The sequence below is a fragment of the Podarcis erhardii genome (genome assembly GCF_964252035.2).
Source record: "Podarcis erhardii genome assembly, chromosome: 8".
Lineage (NCBI taxonomy): Eukaryota > Metazoa > Chordata > Lepidosauria > Squamata > Lacertidae > Podarcis > Podarcis erhardii.
Window position 1 is genome coordinate 13,677,818 of NC_138499.1, and position 20,428 is coordinate 13,698,245.

The 20,428-nt window shown below is 47.7% G+C and overlaps 1 protein-coding gene across 1 annotated transcript; it reads right to left on the minus strand.

The window, feature by feature from the left end:
• Nucleotides 1-2,465: 2,465 nt before the first annotated feature.
• On the minus strand, nt 2,466-16,170 carry TRIB1 (tribbles pseudokinase 1). Its single transcript, XM_081874535.1, has 3 exons — nt 15,475-16,170; nt 11,934-12,226; nt 2,466-3,660 (listed from the first exon to the last, which is right to left on the minus strand). Exons 1-3 carry the CDS (start codon nt 15,868-15,870, stop codon nt 3,192-3,194), a joined length of 1,158 nt encoding a protein of 385 aa, XP_081730661.1. The 5' UTR covers nt 15,871-16,170; the 3' UTR covers nt 2,466-3,191.
• Nucleotides 16,171-20,428: the final 4,258 nt, after the last annotated feature.

Sequence of the window (20,428 nt, forward strand, 5' to 3'; positions counted from 1 at the left end):
GTATATCCAACCAGCTTTTCCCCACAAAGAATTATGGGAATTGTAGTCCCGTGAGACTAGCAATCTCAAGACAGCCCAGCAGAAATACATTCCCCAGAGTTCCTTGAAAGGTAAAGGTAGTTTGCTGGTAGCATATCCCCAACGCTGATGAATACATCAGTTTCAGATACGGGATAAAAGTATTTTTGAAACACACACACACACACACCCTTGCAAGCCAGTCAACAAGAGAGGCTGATCCACAGAGCTGTTTGCTAGTTTGTTGACCCACACATTTTTCCACAGGGCACACCAACCGCCTCTGAGAAAGGAGAACCAACCGTCTCCCAAATGAACAAAAGTTTCCCTCTCTAGTTCTCTGGGTGATTTCCAGCTCACCCCGGGGCAAGTACCTATTTGCACAAACCGGAGCAGTCGTCTTTGTCAGGAGGAAGTTCATTACCGCATCCAGGAAGCAAATGCTTATTCAAGTGTATTCATTATTCCACAAGAACTGGAGATACAAAAAACAACCACCACCAATGACTGCCAGTGGTACATGAACATTTAATAAGGGGAAGAGATTTCCAGAGGGAGATTACTCTTGAACAGCCTGATGGGAAGGTGAGGACATTGTTTAGAGCCTTACCGAAATGAGGATTTGTTTTTGTTTTCCTTCTTGTACAAAAGAGTGGTGCAAGGCATCAGAGAGCAGAGCCCACACCCTGCCAACACAAATGTTGTTTCGGTATATGTAATAAGATCGGGCTTCTATTTGCCTCTCAGGTTCAGGTTGGGACACTCTGGGCTGGTGTTTTGGCATTCAGATAGATATACTAGGCTACTTTTGGAGCGACTACTTCACACAGGAGCGCCAGGCAAGTTCCTTCGGATCATTTGCCTCGGGAGCTAAAAATGTCACGTTTTAAAGCAGGAAGGAGGAACACCTGTGTCCCTTCAGATAGCTGATGGACTCCAACTCCCATCATCCCAAGCCGGCATAGTCAATGGCCAGGAATGATGGGAATTCTAGTCCAACTGGAGAACCACAGGTTTTCTCACCGCTGGTTTAAAGAGCTCAGGCAGATGCAACACCAAGGCCGGAAGTGAGCTGTAAATCTGCACCCACCAAGGACCCATTCTAGCGCTCAACGTAGAACACATTCATCCGCCAAGTCAAGGAGATTGCTACATCTGAGCCAGAAATGTCTCCGCCAACTGCCAGCATTTCTTCAGGGGCTCGGGAATAAATACCTCCTGAGCCGTAGGGTGGGGCTGTGTTGTTGCTGGACTACAACTCCCATCATGTTTGACCACTGGCTGATGGGAGGGCAGAATATGAAGTTCCCCTTATGCTACACAGATACGCTTTTCACTGGAGATGCCAGGGAGCTGTTTTGAGAACGCAAGCCACAATTCCTCCTTTTCTTGTCTTACGCAATGAGGCAATGCAGTCGGTTAGTTCAATGTCGGACCAGAAAGTTCCTGATAAGATGGGAAGATCAAGTCCCACTAAGCCTTGGGCAGGTCGCTACCTCCACCTGTTTGCCTTCGGCATCCCCATCTGCGAAATGGGTACAGCGGTGCTCTGCCTTCCAAGATTATAAGGCTATGTATGCAGGGGCCAGCAGCAGTATTGCATCACCTAACAAGTGCACCCCATTTTATGGCTAAGACACATCTGGCAGAAGGGGGTTTTTTGGGGGGGGGCTAGCTGGCCAATTCAGGTTTTCCGTAACCCTCCGTTAAGGCTTACACACCTCCTTAGAATAGGCATGGCAGAGGAGGAGGAATAGGGCCAAAGGGAGAGAATGTCAAAAGGATACCTCAACTATATGTAAGAAATCTGGGAACTGCTCCCCTTAAGGAGGAGTCCTCAAGTCTGCTAAAGAATTGGATGCAAGGGAAATTGGATGTGGAAGCATTTGGAGTCAGAAAGACAAGACTTGCTACCTGCACCGTCACTGTCACACAAGAGACAGGGGACTCCAAGGTTGTAGGGGCTTTTGTGGCACTTCAGGAGGCACCAACAGTCCTGATCTCATCAATCAAACAGACATTCCAGGTTTAGGCTGATAATGGGTTAGGAACGGGGTGGTCTGACGTTCAAGCCAATGGCAAAAATCCTCATTGTTTTAAGATCCCCTGTATTCCAAAGCAAAACAATTTTGGTGCAAATGCACACAACCCCCTGTGCCTGTCGACCCAAATCCACCCCAAACCATTAAAGTCCCAAGAATTCAGATAGGAGCCCAATTCATCCCACAAGATGCACGGCCAACTTCTACAGCTGCCTGATTTATCCACACCTTGGCTAGCACAAAGCCGTTACAGCTCTGTCAAAAAGCCAACGAGCTACAGTTTAGTTGTGGTTCAAATTTTGAATGGGGGGAAAGGCGAATTTGACAAACCAAGTAATTCCAGGTTAATCACCTCCTGGAAGGCTCAAAACAGTCAAATGGGTTTCAAGCCACAAACTCTGAAACGCAGCTAAGAAAAGGAACTGGCAAACTGGAGGCAGAAGGGGGTGATTCTCACATGTCAGGAGACGCAAGCTCAAAACCAGTTAGATAATCTTAGCTATAAAAATAGACAATCCGGCTGATTATTATTTTTTGCACCGTGACTATCACAAGCCCCCTGCCTAGCACTTAAAGAACTGTGCCTGCATTCTCTCTTACATCACCAGTGAGGAGGTTCTGTAATCTAAGCCAGCCCAGAGCCCTGTCACTTTGATGGATGAGAGACAGAGCAATCCAGTTGGCCCTTCTTTTCTACAACAATATAACCTTGCTTGCAGAACAAGGCTGTGTGCATCTGAACATGGAACCAAGAAGCTGCAAGGTGTTTTGCTTTTTCTTAAAAAACCAGCCAACAAAGATTGCAAACCTCAGACTGCTTATTCCAGACAGCCCTGTATGTAAATTCCCCACTGAAGTTCAGAGCAAACTTTAAAAGTCACAGCCTAGAAGTCCCAGGCTGAGGCGCATTTTGCAAAGGTCCATTTGCTCCAGAGTAAGTCCCACAGGGATTCAAATGGGAATTCATGAAGAAGGCGAAGGATGTCAATCTCCTACTTGCAAGGGTACTACTGTCCTGACCGCAGCTCGATTTTGGGGAAGGACCACAGAAAACGAAGAGAGAGGGGGTGGAAATTAAAGACTGCACGAGAGTGTGAGAGGCTTCTTGTCCCCCGAGGCAAAAACCCAGAGCTAGCAAAAGAAGGAGCTAATGTCGTCGTCCTCGTTGGATTTCTCCGGAACAACCTGATCGGAGGCTCTCATGTCCTGGTTGGCGTAACCTGATTCCAAAACAGAGTCAAACCAAGGATGGAGCAAGATTTCTGGAGCTGTGAGTCTCTCGGAGGGCTCCCTCCTGAGCAAGCTTCGGATAAGGCAACGGGCTTTGGGAGAGACGTGGTCCGGAATGCAGAACTGTCCGCGCCGGATTTTAGAAAAGAGGGCAGTAGGGTCCGAGTCATGGAAGGGGTAACGTCCCACGAGGAGGGTGTACAGCATGACTCCTAAGCTCCAGACGTCAGCCGACTTGCCGGAATAAGTCCCCATCGTGTTAAGGATCTCTGGGCTGACGTAGGCTGGGCAGCCGTGTTTGTCCGACAAAGCATCGTCCTCCCCTTTGATGATGTGCGTGTCCTCCAAGCTTTCGAGCCGGAGCTGTGTCCTGGAGAAGAGGAAAGAGGAAAGAGGAAAGGCATCAGTCACCAAGCAAGGCCAGGAACTGGCACAGAGGAGGAAAGTTGACTGGGGGAAGGGGAAAATGGTATCATTGCATGCAGGAGCTCCCAGTTTCAATCCCAGAGATGTCCCGGTAGGGCTGGGGCAGTCTGCTGTCTGAAACCTTGGAGAGCTGCTTCCAGTCCGGGTAGACAATGCTGAGCTAGATGGACCAATGGCCGCCGTATAAGGCAGCTTCCCTAGTCACTTTCCCACACGTTGGCGAGCAAAATGGGTCACAAGACAAGGACAGAAACATAAGGAAGACAAGCCAACACATAATTCCAACAAAGGGTCCAGCAACGGTGGTGGACTCCTTCACTGTATGTTTTTAAGCAGAGGTTGGATATGGAGGCTTCAGTTGAGATTCCTGCATTGCTCTACGCTTCTCTGAAACTATCAGATCTCAAAATACATGAACCAGAGTCAGGTCAGGGATGATAACATAACCAAGAGCCAGTTCCTCAAGAATGGCAAGTGTAGGGAATTGGCAAACAGTTTCGTCACATCCTGGAGATAAGAACCGCCCCCTTCCCAAATGACGGCAACTATGTTGTATCCTGGGACATGGGTGGTGCTGTGGGTTAAACCACAGAGCCTAGGACTTGCCGATCAGAAGGTCGGCGGTTTGAATCCCCTCAATCGGGTGAGCTCCAGTTGCTCGGTCCCTGCTCCTGCCAACCTAACAGTTTGAAAGCATGTCAAAGTGCAAGTAGATAAATAGGTACCGCTCCAGTGGGAAGGTAAACAGCGTTTCCGTGCGCTGCTCTGGTTTGCCAGAAGCGGCTTAGTCATGCTGGCCACATGACCCGGAAGCTGTACGCTGGCTCCCTCGGCCAATAAAGCGAGATGAGCGCCGCAACCCCAGAGTCGGTCACGACTGGACCTAATGGCCAGGGGTCCCTTTACCTTTATGTTGTATCCACGACCTGTACCAAAAATGCTCAAAACTTTTAGATTAAGGATCTAATTCTGTGTATTCAGAATTAAGTCCTACGGAACTCTGTGAGGCTTACTCCCAGGGTAAGTGAGCTTAGGTTTGCAGCCTCCATCGATCAGAAACCATTACACACAAACCGCTGCGGAAAGGTTTCTGCGTGTCGTCCTCATCATCGGTTGACTGTAGCATCAAGAAGTGACTCAGGCTATGATGAATGGGATGCCTCAGATCACAGACCACAGCCAGAACTTTCATGATCACCCACCAAATGAAAACACAAAGGCAAGGCTTTTTGACTGAGACAAGTCACACGCTCCGGGAGAGGAGAGATTATGCACGTGAAGGAATGAACTGGACGGGAATATAGTTCCTGATGTCAACAGCATGAGACAACTGAGCCACTCAGGACCACAATCTCACTTCAACGGTGCAGGGCAATTTCCCTGGGCAAATAATATATCAGAGAAACACATTGGGAAGACACTCACAGACATCACTCTGTGACTGCCACAGCCACCGATGCCAGCACTCAGGTGACACAGCTTGGTAGGTGAAGCATGAGACTCGTGTTCTTGGGGTCGTGGGTTCGAGCAAAAGGTTCCTGCACTGCAGGGGGTTGGACCAGTTGCCCCACATGGCCCCCTCCAACTCTACAAGAGCATTGCTCGATTACTCCGGCCTTGAGGATTTCAGTGCGACGATGCCAAATTCACAGGGCAGAAATTCTGGGCTGAAGCCAGCTGAGCCCCGGTGACGTCAAGCCTTAACTGGCTGGTGGATCGCAGCCAAAACCCACATCCCTTTTGTTCCTGATATAGTCACAACACTTTGGGCTCAGATATGCATTGCCACCACACACACAAACACACACACACACACACACACACACATACAAACAGGCATTGCAGGGTATATACCCTGCTTTTAAGCAGACACCCCGTTTCCCAGAGCTTTTCACCATTTCAGTTGCCGTTTTTTACGTTAAGTTGGTTAGATATTCTCTGGCTCTTGCAGGGCTCCCTGCTCAGTAAGCCTTCCTTACAGTTTTGTTGGCCTGTAAAATGCATTGATTTGCTCGCTGTCCTCAGGGTGACCTTCCTGTCCTCTAATGCAAAAGATTCCTCTCTCCTCCCTCCCCACCGGCCACAACTCCACCGGATGGTTTTCTAAGCGGAAAATATGACTCAACCTACCCTCGCCTGCCCTCCCACTGCCTGGCGGGGCATCCAAAATCTGCACCTGTGCTTGCCAGGCTAATTGCTTAACCCTCTGATTACCAAACAGGGAAGCACATGACACGCTCCCTGCGCAATGCTTCGGTTTCCAAATTCGCAGCACTGGATTCAAGCTGCTATTTTGGCTAGCGGTTGTTGGGGGGGGGGTTGCTTTTCTCTACAGGGCAACTGCTGCGAAACTATAAATCTGCAAGCAGGGAGGGCAGAGAATTATTTGGTTACAAGGCTCCAGTCTTGATTTTTGCACACCAGGGCGATGGTTCGTACATGCATGCCCCCCGGCTCTTAGGTGTTATTCAGCTGTTGATGACTTGGGAGCAGAATATGTGATCCAGTTTCACTTTTTTTGGGGGGGGGGTAGGTGGGCAAGGGGGCACACTGGCTGAAAATGCAGGCTCCGTTTGTGGCGTTTTGATCATTCCGGCCACCACATAATGCCCACGCTCAGCACTTCCATGAAGAAGATGATCAGAGTGGGTTTTTTTAAAAAAAGAAATAAAATCCACTGTCTGCTCTGCAATTGATTGGCACACAGGGCACACAATTTGAACTCGCTTCCTGGGGCGGATGCCAAGCCCTCCAATAGATTACTAAGTCCTTTCGACCCCTCCACAAAAAATTACACTCACTACTCATCTTTTTTTAAAAAAGCAGAAAACAAATTTGTGTTGTTGCACCTGCCTATCCCTCCATGCCCATTGACATTTTTAAAGTAAAAACTAAACCAAATAGCATTAATAAATAATAATAATAACAATAATAATCTGGGTGGCTTCCAACAGGTATAAAAACTTAACAATTATCTCTCAAAGTTCCTTGCTCTGCAATGTCAGGCCCCCTCCCTCCAAGCAAACTAAACTAGATTGCGTGCAGAAGCCCCCAGATTGAATTCCCAGCATCTCCAGTTAGCATGCCGGGGGGCAGGGTGTGGACCCTGCCTGAAATCCTGGACAGCTGCTGCCAGTCAGTGTAGACAGTACTGAGTATAAGTCAGCTTCCTGTTTTCCTAGATTTACTGTGGTGTTTATTGTGGGGCGGCTGTACGAAATCAGAACTTATAAAATGCAACCGCCACCTCTTTCGTACAGTGGCTGGAAGCCTCCAAAATGGCAGGAAGCTCGCTCCCTGCGTCTCAAGCCTCCTTTAGATGGCCTTGCACACGGGAAAGACATGATATTCTGTACCAAGAAAGCAATGTGGGCAAACTGAATGCAAAAAGGAGTCTTGCAAACAAGCTGTCCTTCAGGAACTGCTCTGCCAGGCTGAACCAAAACTTCCTTATTCCTCTCCAGGAGCAGATTCTCCCACCTGTTTGGAGGTTACAGTGTGGGGTGCCTTGAAGCAGATCAGAGAATCCAGGGGTTATATGTTTGAAACACAGGAGAACCAAAACCTACGAGAGCTTAACAGCCACCTTTACGAAGAAGAAACCATCGGAATGATGCACAGTCATAAACATCACCCCAACGCAGGCTGCAATTTGCACACTCCCTAAGATCCAACAGCTGACTATGGCATCACTTCAAAGTAATGCGTGGATTGCAGCCCTCAAGTGTGAAACTGTTTCTGCTGATGTCAAAAGCAGAACTCCCACAGAGTTCAAATGGGCTGGAGTTTCACACCTATTCCGGGCTGCCCACATAACACCCAACTGCAGGTTATCTTCAAAGAGTTTTGCAAAACCTGCCAACACTTTAGCAGCAGCAGCAGCATCTTCAGCTCCTCATTTTCAGTTGCATGCATATATATTTATAACACACACACAGAGAGATAAAGGCTCCATGCTGCTTGCACCACCTTTAAACAGTCGACCTCTATAAACACAGCAAAAACTGCATCAATCCTGTGGACAACAGCACACCAGGTCTGCAAAAAGAAGCAGAGCAAATCAACCAGGTACGGATTGCAAGGCTGAGCACCGTTTGTGAATCAAGAGCTGGTTTCTAGAAGATGTGCTCACTCTCCAGCGTTAGAAATTCGCCAGGCACATTTTGCACCTAGCTATCGGCCACTCGTGACCAAGCGAAGGCACCCAACATCTCCTCCATCTGGAAGTGCGTGCCTGGGGATCCTTGGATCCTGACCGCTTTTCGCATGCTAATGACACATCCTGCAGATTCCTACCCCTTCTAATTTTATCTGCACAATCAGAAGGAATTTCAGGAGCTGAAAAGTCATGTTGAAAAATACAACGTTTGAGCCGCCTGGCCCCAAAATGGCAACTGGGCATTGTGTTTTGGCAACTATAACCCTGGTTTAAGTAGCTATTTGGCAACTAGCTTATACAGTGGTACCTCAGGTTACATACGCTTCAGGTTACATACTCTGCTAACCCAAAAATAGTACCTCGGGTTAAGAACTTTGCTTCAGGATGAGAACAGAAATTGTGCTCCGGCAGCGCAGCAGTAGCAGGAGGCCCCATTAGCTAAAGTGGTGCTTCAGGTTAAGAACAGTTTCAGGTTAAGAACAGACCTCCAGAACGAATTAAGTAATTAACCTGAGGTACCACTGTATATCGGAGTTTCTATGAAGATGATGGACTTTTCGGAGTGAGCCAACAGTACCAGGAGGAATGGAGGAAATTCAAAGACTATTTAGTTAAATATGCTAAGATAATTTAAATAGAAATACATGCAAACACCAGATAGGCTCAGGATTTAAATATGTGATGTTATAGAATAACATGTTTAAATTTAATACGAAAAGACAGACGTTAATTGATTCAAGTAAATTTTATGAGAAATTTGTTTTGGAAAACTGTTACATTGATATATATCGAAATTCAGCCAGGGGGATTTGAGGAAGTCACGTAACCATGTTATCAAGAGTGGAATAATTACATAAATAATTAGGATTTATGTTTGTTTATTTATAAATTTTGGAAAATCAATAAAAATTTTGATGAGATATATATATATATATATATATATATATATATCGTTTCTAATACTGGTTCTCCCCCACCGACCCCATACAAATCCCTCCCATATATGCAGGTGTGGCTGAGCATATGTACAGCTATAGGTAACTGGACAATCATGGGACTGAGAGTAATCTCAGCCGTGTCTCTGCTTCCAGTAGGTTGTGTCACGTGACAACTGCAATAACACAGACCCTGGCCAACCCTGGACAGTTAACTACATGCCTGTTCAAATGCAATGGAAATCCATGCTCTAGGGAAAGGAGGGTGAGCTGAGGAATCTTTCTTGGACTGAGGACACAGGAGTTGCACTTTGCTAAGGCTCACCCCCAACCATTGTTCTGAGCAAGCCAGCATTGTGTCAGCGTCAGACCCATGGGATTTGGACTGCATACCTTGACTCTTGAGTATCAGTACTGCCTTGAACAATTCATCGCAAGTACACACTGTGCCAACTGCAACCCATTTCTCTCGCTTCACCACCTCCAGCCAACACAATTCTCATTCACGGTCCGTGCCCAAATGTAAACCATTTGAATATGCAATACTTAAGAATGACACCAAGGTGTAATTTGCTGCCGTCCTGCCAGACACCTAGCCCTGTAATCTCAACGAGACCTGGAGTAACACATGACCGAGCGCAACCCACAAACCAGCTGAGCCAGTCTCCGCGCACCTGAACCAATGACCCACCTCAACAAAATCAAGACAAAGCTGAATCCGAGAACAGGGAGAAGAGTCGGTGGAGGAAGATTGGAGGAAATTTAAAGACTATTTACAGAAACATTGTAAAATTAATAACTGTTAGAAGGATGTTGGAATAATATTATATGATTTTAGCAGGAATGATATAAAGGATTTGGGAATAACTGACTGTTAATTGGTGAAAGGAGGAAAAGTAAAGTTACATTATATTAAGATAATTTACAGGACAAAAAAAAGAGGGAAAGGATTTGCTGAAATGGATAATTGACCTAGAATACAAAAAAAGGGAGGTGTGAAGAGGTCAAGGAAATAAGCTAATGAAAGATTAGTAATGAGGAGATCTGATGTATTTTTCTTTGTGTTTATGTTTTTGTTTAATGGGTTTTATTTCTCTGTTTTTTCATATTGTGATGTGTTGTTTTGTTTTTGTTTAATGTGGTATTTTTACTTTTTCTTTTTGTAACCTTTAAAATTTTAATAAATATTATTTAAAAAAACCAAAAAAACAAAATCAAGACAAAGCTTTTTGGATTCTACACGGTTTAAGTCCAGCTGAGTTCAGTGGAGCTCTCGGTTATAGGTCGAACTTAAGAAAGCACCCCCTCAGTTCTGATCAGTATTCCTTTGCTTGCAAAGGAAGCAGTTTAGGAGCAACTTCACAGATGGAAACCTCCCTACAAAGGGGTGCCACGAGGTAATGCATCGTCCACAAACACCACGCAAGATTGAATTTCATCGCAGGCATGCAGATTGGGAAATCAGGATTTGGCAAAGAAATCCCCGACTTCGGTACATGCCATCTGCACATATGATGGAATGTATGTTTCCTCCCACACCTAAATAAAATTGTCGGAAGCTTGGCGGTCCCCATCTAAAGCTGGAAGACTCAACGCACTACTCTGGCAGATGGATAGCTCAGCTGGTTAGAGCATGGTGCTGATGACGTCAAGGTTGCAAGTTCAATCCCCCCATGAGATACTTGCCTATTCCTGCATTGCAGGCAGGGGTTAGATCAGGTATGGTCAAACCTGCCCCTCCAGATGTTTTGGGACTACAACTCCCACCATCCCTAGCTAACAGGACCAGTGGTCAGTGATGATGGGAATTGTAGACCCAAAACATCTGGAGGGCCAAGTTTGGCCATGCCTGGACTAGATGATCCCTCCGAACTCTACAATTCTACGATTCCACGATTTCCCTGGACGGCGGGATGTAGCACAAATAACAAATTCATTGACTTACGGTAAAGAACAGCCCCTAAGAGGCCAAGATCCAAAGAACAACTCATTTAGCCCACTGCACCAGCACCGGATTCAGGAACTGTGTGGGGCGTCAATTTGCTTTAGCTGCTGAGCGTAGAATCAAAATCCAACTAGGCAGACATACAGTAAAATAATACTCTGGATCCCTTGCCAGAAACAAGACAGATGTTTATATAACATAACTAATGTGGTGCAAAGTCAAAGAAGGTGCGCTTTGAACCAGGAAGTCCAAAGTTCAGATCTCTTGACTGTAATATACACAAACCAATTGGCTTGGGTACGCTCCCGTTTTTATTTTGGGTATAAAACTACAGGGTTGTTGCACAGATTAATGTGATAGTGACACTTGCAGCAGCCAATGTGGTGGCCCCTGTATGTTGCCAGGCAACAACTGCCATCACCCCGGATCATCAGCCTCCCCGGCTGGGGCAGATGGAAGCGGGGTTTCCAACAACACCTGATGTTTCTTATTATAAAGGAAGCACTCTAAGATATTGTGCACACAAAGATATATAGCGAAAAAGAGGACACGATGGTGGAACCTACACACATATAAAAAACCACTTTGAAAACGCTTTATTTGAAAACGTTTTTAAAAATCCATCCAATTCTGCATAGCTCACCTTCACCATCTATAGTCACATTTGTATACTGCAGTTTAAAACATTTCACTTGCAGTTGTGTAGCTGAGTCCTACGACGACTTGGCCCCCACCAAAACTACCTTCGGCTCAACAGACCAGTGAAACCTTCTCTCCTAAAGAGTCTTCTATGCCAATACAGGTATGCAACTTGCAGCCAGTGGGCCAAACCTGGCCTTGCAACCACCAGCTACAGAGCAGAGGGATGAGAATACAGGGAATGCAGGAATCTGGCATATGTTTGACGAGTGAGGCATTTGATCCTCCTAGCTCAGTACTGACAAGCAATGGGTTTCCAAGCGAGGGACGCCCCCCCAGCTCCACCTTGAGCTGCTGGGTCTTGAACCTGGGACCTTCTGCATGCAAAGCAGATGTTCTACCACCAAGGAATGCCCCTTCCCCTGCAAAGCCCTGGGAGAAAGTTGTGGCTTTCTTGCCCCCCACCCAAACTAGCTGAAGAAAGAGCTCTCCCCAGAGCGTTTGGGGAACTTTAAGACAACCACAAACCCCTTGCTCACCTTTCTTCACTAGAAAACACGAACTTCCTGAGTTTGAGGTCCCCCAGCACAATGGCGGACTGGTGGCAGTGGGCAACCGCCGAGACGATTTGCTTGAAGAGCCGGGCTGCCTCCTGCTCTGGAAGACGCTTGCAGCTCCTGACGTAGGAATGCATGTCGCCAAAGTCCTTATCGAAGAAGACGTAGGCTTTCGTCTCCCCGAGAATCACTTCCACGATTCCGGTGATGTTTCTGTGCGACGGCAGCTGGATGTAAGGTCGGATCTTGTCCTGGTAGTGTTTGAGGGGGAAGACCTGGAAAAAGAGGGCCAAGGGGAGAGCTGTGGTTAGAGAACGGGGATTCGCCAAAGGGGTTTTCATACCGAGAAAATCTAAGCGGATGGGCATAGCTTGAAACATCCACCGCCTTCAAGCAACAGTGGAGAATTTGTGGCCTTCCAGATGTTGTGGGACTACAACTCCCATCCTCCTTGACTGTTGGCCATGGCTGATGGGAGTTGTAGTTCAGCAACCTCTGGAGGGCCAAAGGTTCTCCTCTCCCTGTTTTAAAGCATTAGAAATTAAAGAGGGAGCAGGTGGCATAAATTGCAGAGAAGAAGGAATGACATGCTGTTTAAAAGGAGCAGAGAATGGGAAGTTGAGAGGGTGATTATTTTTTTAAAAAAAAGAATTACACATTTTCTTAATGGTGTCTGTTGAGATAAATGGATTTCAATGAAATGCACAAGGGTTTGCGTGCTGATAAATTCGTGGACCATGGCATGCATATCAACAGCCACCAGCCAGAAGAACTGGAGAGCTTCCACTTGGGAGTGGCCGTATATCTGGAATTGTTACTGGAAAGAGGTGTGCCCAGCCAGAGACATCTGGTTGGCTGCTGATGGAATCGGAAGGCTGAACTCATCTAGACCAGGGTTTCCTAAACTTGGGTCCTCCTGCTGTTTTTGGACTACAATTCCCATCATCCCTGACCACTGGTCCTGCTAGCTAGGGATGATGGGAGTTGTAGTCCAAAACCAGTTGGAAACTCAAGTTTGGGGAAACCCACGAAGTAGTATCATCCCCAGACCAAAGGCATTTGAATAGCCACACCCCTTTCTGTCCCACGCCAGCTTGAAACGCCGGCCAATTCCTAGTTCTGCACATGCACAATTACTGAAGAGAAAGGGAACCCCAATTTCAGCACCAACACCAAGCCAGACACCCTGCCAGAAACCACCTGGAAGCAAGGCGCCCAAGTTACGTGTGAGCTCAGTTCCCGAGGCTTCTCTGCCAGCCCTGAAAAAGTACCTCTAGGTATGCAGTGGGAAAGAGAGAGAGGAGCAGGGAGAGGCATTTAAAACCATCCACCCTCCAATCTGTCTGCGGTGATTCAGACAAAGGCGATGGCGACCCAGCTCCCATTTCGGAGCATGCCAAACTCTGAGCAAGGGAAGGAGAGGATTAAAAGCCTCTCTCATGCTTTATTCACAGATGTTTTGCAAGACTTTGGGCATGTTCTCCGGATGACCTGAAAGGGCTCTGCTGGGTTACTCACATCCTAGGCCTGACTGGAAACTGTGACGTACACACAGAGTGTCATCATTCCAGTCCAGGCAACCCGGCAAGAGACTCCTCGCCGTGGGAGCCCCATCGCCCTCTCCTCCCTTCCCAACTTAACTCCCTGTCCCCGGCTCGCTCCATGTCATTTCAGCTGTCTCCAGTTACTGCAAACAAGAAGTGTTAAATTAACAATCACCAAATTGTAGAGTTGGAAGGGGTCTCTGGATCATCTGGTCAAAGCCCCTGCAATGCAGGAATCTCAACTAAAGCATCCATCAGTGGCTATTGGCTCTGATGGCTGCATTATTGCTCTAGTATCAGAGGTGTTTATGCCAGGCTGCATACATATCACACATTTAAAGCACATTCTTTCCCTCAAATTCTTCTAGGTACTGAGACTTAGCTTCCACTGAGCTACAATGCGCAGCAATCCTTAAACCGGTGAGTCCAGTCACAACCAGCCTATCAATGGCCTGTAAGAGCTATTCCAGTGGAAAGATATTCCCTGCTTGGGGGAGATCTGTGGGGCTGCTTGCAAAGCTTGATTAAAAGATCCTTGCAGCCCAGCCTCACAAGCAGAAATAGGTCAGAACTGCTACGATAAAGTAAACCAAGGAGCAGCAAACTAAGCGGTGTCGCCACTAATTTGGCATGCAATATCCACTGAAACCTTTGGCACATTTTCTCTGTCCCCTGCTGCTTAACAAATCCTAAATAGGGGTAAGTGAAATACATGATTATTCTCCCCATGTTAATTCCTGCCTCTTTCCCTCCTCCACTTCCATCATCTGCCCTGTATTGAATCTTGTCCTTTAATATTTTCTAAAATCTGTTGAAGAGACCTGTGTAACTCAAAAGCTTGCCTCCCAGTTTGAAGATGAAATCAAACGCATCTCGCTTGTTCCAGGCTATGCAACTGTTAAGTGCTGCAATCATCCAGGGACTTGATCCAGAACCATCTCATTTATTTTAATGGGTTTGCTTCAGAGCCCCCGTCCAGGTCTCCACAACTGCACCTCCTATGAGAGAGCCTGCAAACAGCAGGTGGCAGCAGTAAACCCCATCTCTCCAGCTACTGCCCTGCTCAAAGAGACTGGGGAAATATTCAAGGACAGTGTGAGTGTGCGCGTTTTATTTAAAGAGCTGAGGACACCTCATGGAAAACTTGGAAAGCTCTGCTAGTCTCAGCCAATTCCTGCTTGCGTACTATTCTGCAGGAGGGAAGCGGAAAACAGAGGAGGATGACGGAGGAGAAACTTAACCCTTTTTTTTCAAGTGTGAGGAATCTTTCCAGATGGCTTCCAACCCCCCCCCCCCCAAAAAAAAAACCGAACGCGGAGAAATCCAGTCCTGGTCTCTGCACGGATCTCCACAAAAAGAACACAATCTAAGGTTGCAAAATTCTGCCGGCTCAGTGCAGCCCCGACCTAATTCGTCTACATCATGTTTTGCAGATATTTGCCTGCTGGCACCATCATTACATAAATCCAGCGCCCACTACGATCCTATTTCCCTTCACAAGTCCATTCTTACACGCGTTTACTCGGAAAGAAGCACAAACCACGCTCAATGGCACTGACTCGCGAGAAAGCGCGTCTAGGCACCCACATCCTTTCAGATCACGGGAATTCCAGGAACGTGTGGAACCTATGAGCTTGCCAGTGGGTCACCAATCCGTGTTGTTTCATATTGTGCCCCCAACCTTCCACCCCGCGCACAAGAGTCCCGATCCACGCGCCACTTAAGCCCGAGGAGATTCTGATTCAGAAGACCCGATTCGGCTCGCGTGTGAAAACCCCGGGTTACGCACGCTTTCCTCAAGGTAGCCAAGTTCCACTGAAGTTTACTCAATGGAGCTTGCTGCCTTCCTTCCGAGCGCAATCGCCGACGGCGCGGCCGAAGCTGGCCGGTCCCCCCGCTTTCCAAGGCGCAGAGGGGGCTCCCCCCAAACACGACGAAAGGGTCGGACGCCCGTCCGAAGCGTCCCCGGCGGCGCTTACCTTGCAGCGCAGCTCCCGTCCGGTGTTGATGTCGAGCGCCCTGGAGACGTGATCCCGGTCGGGCAGGGGCAACAAGAGGTAACCGGCGACCAGGCTGGGGCCCTGCGCGCTGCCGTTCCCTCCGGGGGTGCCCGCAACCGAGCCGCCACCTCCGGGGGCCGGAGAGACCGGCCCGCAGGGCGACCCGGGCGCGCTGAAGCAATCGTGGGGCGCCGCCGCCGCGCTGGAGCAGTCGACGGCGAGGCGAGCGCACTTGGCGGCGGGCGGCGCGTCCTCGGCGCCGTCGTGCAGCAGGAGCCGCTTGGCGGGCGCGCAGCGGCAGCGAGGGCCTCCCGCGCCGGCTGCCGGCGGGTGCAGGAGCACGGCGGGGCTGCGGGGCTCGAGCTGGCGGCTCATGGAGCTGGCGGGCGGCGGCGGCGATCCGAGCGCGGTGTGGCGCGCGAAGCCGGGAACAAGGCGGCCAAGGAAAGCGGCTCCGGCGGCTGCTGCTGCTGCCGCCCACTTAATTGTCCTTCCGCGGCTGATTCAGGCGACCTCCTCCACTCCGAGGGAAGCAGCGCTCCCGGCCGAGGCTTGTGCAGTGCCGTCCGGCAGCCTGGCGCGCATCCCCGCCTGCTCTCCTCCTCCCTCGACGGAGAGCGCCCGGCCACAAGTGCAGGCGCGCCCCTCCGCTCACCATCTGCCGGCAGCGCGGCCAAACTCCCGGGAGCTCAGCAAAGTTCCCCGTGACGCAAGGGGAAGCGGGCGGGGCCTCGGGGAGCCCGGCCTCCCATTGGCGGCCTCAGCCCCATTCAGCGCGGCAGCAGCCGACGGAGCGAGTAAAAAAAGGGAAGAGAGCCGAGCGATCTCCAGCCAGGCAATGGGAAGACCCCGCGAGGCGAGAGGGAGCGCCTTTGGCATTCGCCTGGAGCGCCCCGGGGCGCTTCAGAACGGCGCGAGGTAGAGGTTAGAGCCCTGGGCTGGGAGATCGGGGTTCAAGTCCCCCCCGATCGAGCTGGGAAAAGTTGGAGAGCAGTGGAAGAAACGCTCAAATGCAGCAGCCTTCCCCGACGTTGCATTCGGGCCCCGAGCGCGACTTGCAATGGGTGCGAGAAGCCGCCGGCTGCTCCGGAGGAGAAGTCTCGTCAGTCTCGTGTCGTCGTCCTACCACAGCCACCCATTCCCCCCACGTTTTCCCAATCTTAAATTCAGTTCTCCACATTCAGCCATGAATAATAGAAAGGGAGAACTGCAAAGTTGGAAGGGAAGCCCGAAAAACATCTCCAGTCCAAACCCTCTCAATGCAGGAATATGCGCAGGGAATCGAACCTGCAACCTTGGCGTCATCAGCACCACACTTTTAACCAACTGAGCTGTCCAGATGGACATTTGCACATCAGTTTTGGAATTCGTTTTATTTAAAAAAAGCCCTTATGAAAATGCACCAGCATTTTAGTGCAAAATTTATCCATTTTTGCATGCGCTTTTGCCCCATAGGCACATTCCTTTTGCAAGCAATTTCCCCCTAATGTTTTTGCACGTCATTCTCACCTCTTTATGTATCCCTATGCATCCTTTACCTAGCAATATGCATTTTCCTACAGATTCCCTGGTTGGAGCCTTTTGCATTGCAAAATCTGGAGAAATGCAAAATTTGCTGCAGTTTGGTTTTTGAGAATTCCCTCAGGCCAACAGCGTTCATCGCATGTGACTGAAAGCTGCAACCACTCCTTGCAAATAGTGCAAACTGGATGCGCTGAAATGATTTGTTGATTTGGACAACATCTATAATCATTCTTCAGACAAACCACCAGCTGGAGAAAAGCAGCCAGGACCAACATATACTGTATTGTCTAGAGATGGTTCAGGCATCCCAGCCACCACAGGAAGAGGAACATACTCAAATGTGCTATTATTTACACACACACACACCTGCAATATCGAGCCCTGAATAGTAAGCAATTTGTAGGGCAGATCATCCGCTAAGTTGCAGATGCAATCAGTGCCATCTGCTGATTCTAGAGGCAAATTTACTGCTTGAGGTCACCATCCACAGAATCATATGTTCCAGGAATACAGGTACTTTTAGAGATCTCCAAAGAGATACGCAAACCGCAAGGCCAGTGGCCAGCTTGCCATGAGCTACTTTCAGTGAATTTTAAGAAGCACATGCAATGCCTTGTGCTGGATGACTCATAGCATATCAGTCCCATTAATGCATCTGAGCACTAAAAACAAGAACTGCATTTGTTCAAGGAGGATATCCTGGGGGTTCCATTTGTTGCTTCCCTACATGATGACACCAGGGAAAGGTTCTGCAAATGCTTTCTCAGCCTTTTCTTTCAAAGTGCATCATTTCTGGGTCTTCTAGCCTCGTCGTTCAGCAACTACATAGGCAGCTCAGTCGGTACAGCGTGAGGCTCTTAATACTCAGGGTTGTGGGTTCGAGCCCTGCGCTGGGCAAAAAGGTTCCTGCGTTGCAGGGGGGTTGGACTAGATGACCCTCAGGCCCCCAACCAACTAGAATTCTGTGGTTCTAACATGCATAGGGAATTTTTGAAATGTTTGGTGTTTTACTGTGCTTAATGTTGTTCATTTGTTGGAAGCCTCCCAGAGTGGCTGGGGGCAAGGGGCGGCATATAAGTAAATAATAATAATAATAATAATTACTGTACTTTCATCTACGCTGTCTGGCAACTGTCTACACAGACTGGCAACATCTCTCCAGAATTTCAAGTGGGACAATTTCAAGTGTAAAGAAAATAATCTTATGCTTAACACCAAAAAAACCAAAGAACTCATAATTGATTTTAGGAGAAAGAAAAGTGTATTTTTACCATTGCACATAAATGGCGAGGAGGTGGAGAGGGTTGGTAGTTTTAAATACCTGGGCACTTACATCTCTGAGGACCTCTCATGGACTGCAAATATTAATATGGTTGTGAGGAAGGTGCAGGGGAGGTTGTATTTCCTGAGAATGCTCAGAGGATTGAATCTATCTCAGCACCTACTTCTGTCCTATTATCATAGTACCATTGAGAGTGTCTTAACCTATAGTATATTATCGTGGTATGGGAGCAGCTCTGGAATGGATAAAAAAGCTTTACAGAGAATAATTAAAATTGCCCAGAATGTTATTGGGCTCCAACTACCAACCCTGGATGAGATCTTCACGTCTCGCAGCTTGAAGAAGTCACACAATATCCTGAGAGATCCCACCCATCCTGCTCACAACCTCTTTGAACTGTTGCCTTTGGGCAGAAGATACAGGACAATGAAAACACGAACCACACGCCTTCTGAATAGTTTCTATCCAAGAGCTCTGATTGCACTAAATAATGATCTCAGGGCCAGTTGTAAGAAATAGCAAGCAGTGAGTAGTAAGGAATGAGATAGGTTTTAGGTTATGTTATGCTTCTAATAGGTTGTGTTATATTCTGGATTATGTATGTTTTAATAGATTATGTCTGAATAGGATGAGAGTGTTGGAGATACGTGCAAATGTGTATGTGAATCCGGTCTTGGGTGTTTGATTTTAGTTGTTGTGTATACTGTGTATATACGGACAATGACAATAAATTTATCTAATCTAATCTAACATGGAGATGCCGGGATTTGAACCTGGGACCTTCTGCATGCAAAGCAGATTCTCTGCACTGTTACAGGGGTCGACATTAGGGCAGGGCTGTGGAAACTGTGGACCTCCAGATATAGGTGAACTATAATTCCCACTGCCCCAGACCTGGCTGGGGCTGGTGAGAGTTGGTGGTGTACAGGAACATCTGCAGGTCTGCCAATTACCCAGGCCTGCACTGGGGCTGAGATCTCTCACCAAAGTGGTCATCCAGTATCCGAAGTGTACCACTGTGGTCTAAACCACCTAGCCTCTTGGGCTTGCCGATCGGAAGGTCAGCAGTTTGAATCCCCACGACGGAGTGAGCTCCCGCTGCTCTGTCCCAGCTTCTGCCAACCTAGCAGTTCGAAAGCATGCCAGTGCAAGTAGATAAATAGGTACCACTGCAGCAGGAAGGTAAACAGTGTTTCTGTGTGCTCTGGCTTCAGTCACGGTGTCCCGTTGCACCAGAAGTGGTTTAGTCATGCTGGCCACATAACCTGGAAATCTGTCTGTGGACAAACGCTGGCTCCCTCGGCCTGAAAGCGAGATGAGCACTGCAACCCCATAGTTGCCTTTGACTGGACTTAACCATCCAGGGGTCCTTTACCTTTTACCTTTTTTGTACCACTTCAAACGGCAAGCTTCAACTTACTCTTCAGGTGAGTTGTTTGACAGTGGAATGGACTATTTTGGAAGGTGGTGGGACTCTCCATCTTCCTTGCAGGACGTTGGACTATATGAGCCTTGGGATACTTTCAGTGATTTATTTTTAAAAAATTAAGTTGTGTGTCCTTGTTTCTCAGTCGGATCCTGTTGTATGTTTCGTGGTATTTTATGCACTGCGACTTGCCATTATTTTTATTTATAGTTTATTATAATTATTTACTGTAATTGATGGGTGTAAACTGTTTAATTATTATTTACTGATCTCTAATGTTTCTGTTTGCTATTAGATTCTAATGGATTATTGAATATTGCTTAAATTTGATACAAGTTGTTTATTTTAGAGTTATTGTGACTTTTTTGTATTGGATCAGATGGTTGTTGTTGTTTTTTTAAAATAATTTTTATTGGGATTTTATGTACAACATAACATAACCCCCCCAATACACAATATACCCTCAGTGAGCATAACATACAACAATACAAACAACGAAATAAAAGACTTCCTTTATCCTGTTTACTTCTTTTTATTTTAGAATTATTGTGACTTTTTTTTTTGTATTGGATCAGGTGGTTGTTATTAACGTGTTGGAAGCCGCCCAGAGTGGCTGGGGCAACCCAGCCAGATGGGCGGGGTATAAATATTAAAATTATTACTATTATTATATCCTTTCCAACTCTGCAGTTCAGGACGAT

What these genes read in the sequence shown, in the direction of transcription:
- TRIB1 (XM_081874535.1), bottom strand. Translation starts at nt 15,870, where the DNA reads ATGAGCCGCCAGCTCGAGCCCCGCAGCCCCGCCGTGCTCCTGCACCCG. An exon ending in GACGGGAGCTGCGCTGCAAG is followed by an intron (nt 12,227 to 15,474) that starts GTAAGCGCCGCC and finishes CTCTTTTTCCAG; the next exon opens with GTCTTCCCCCTCAAACACTA. An exon ending in GTGTTTTCTAGTGAAGAAAG is followed by an intron (nt 3,661 to 11,933) that starts GTGAGCAAGGGG and finishes CCTCTTCTCCAG; the next exon opens with GACACAGCTCCGGCTCGAAA.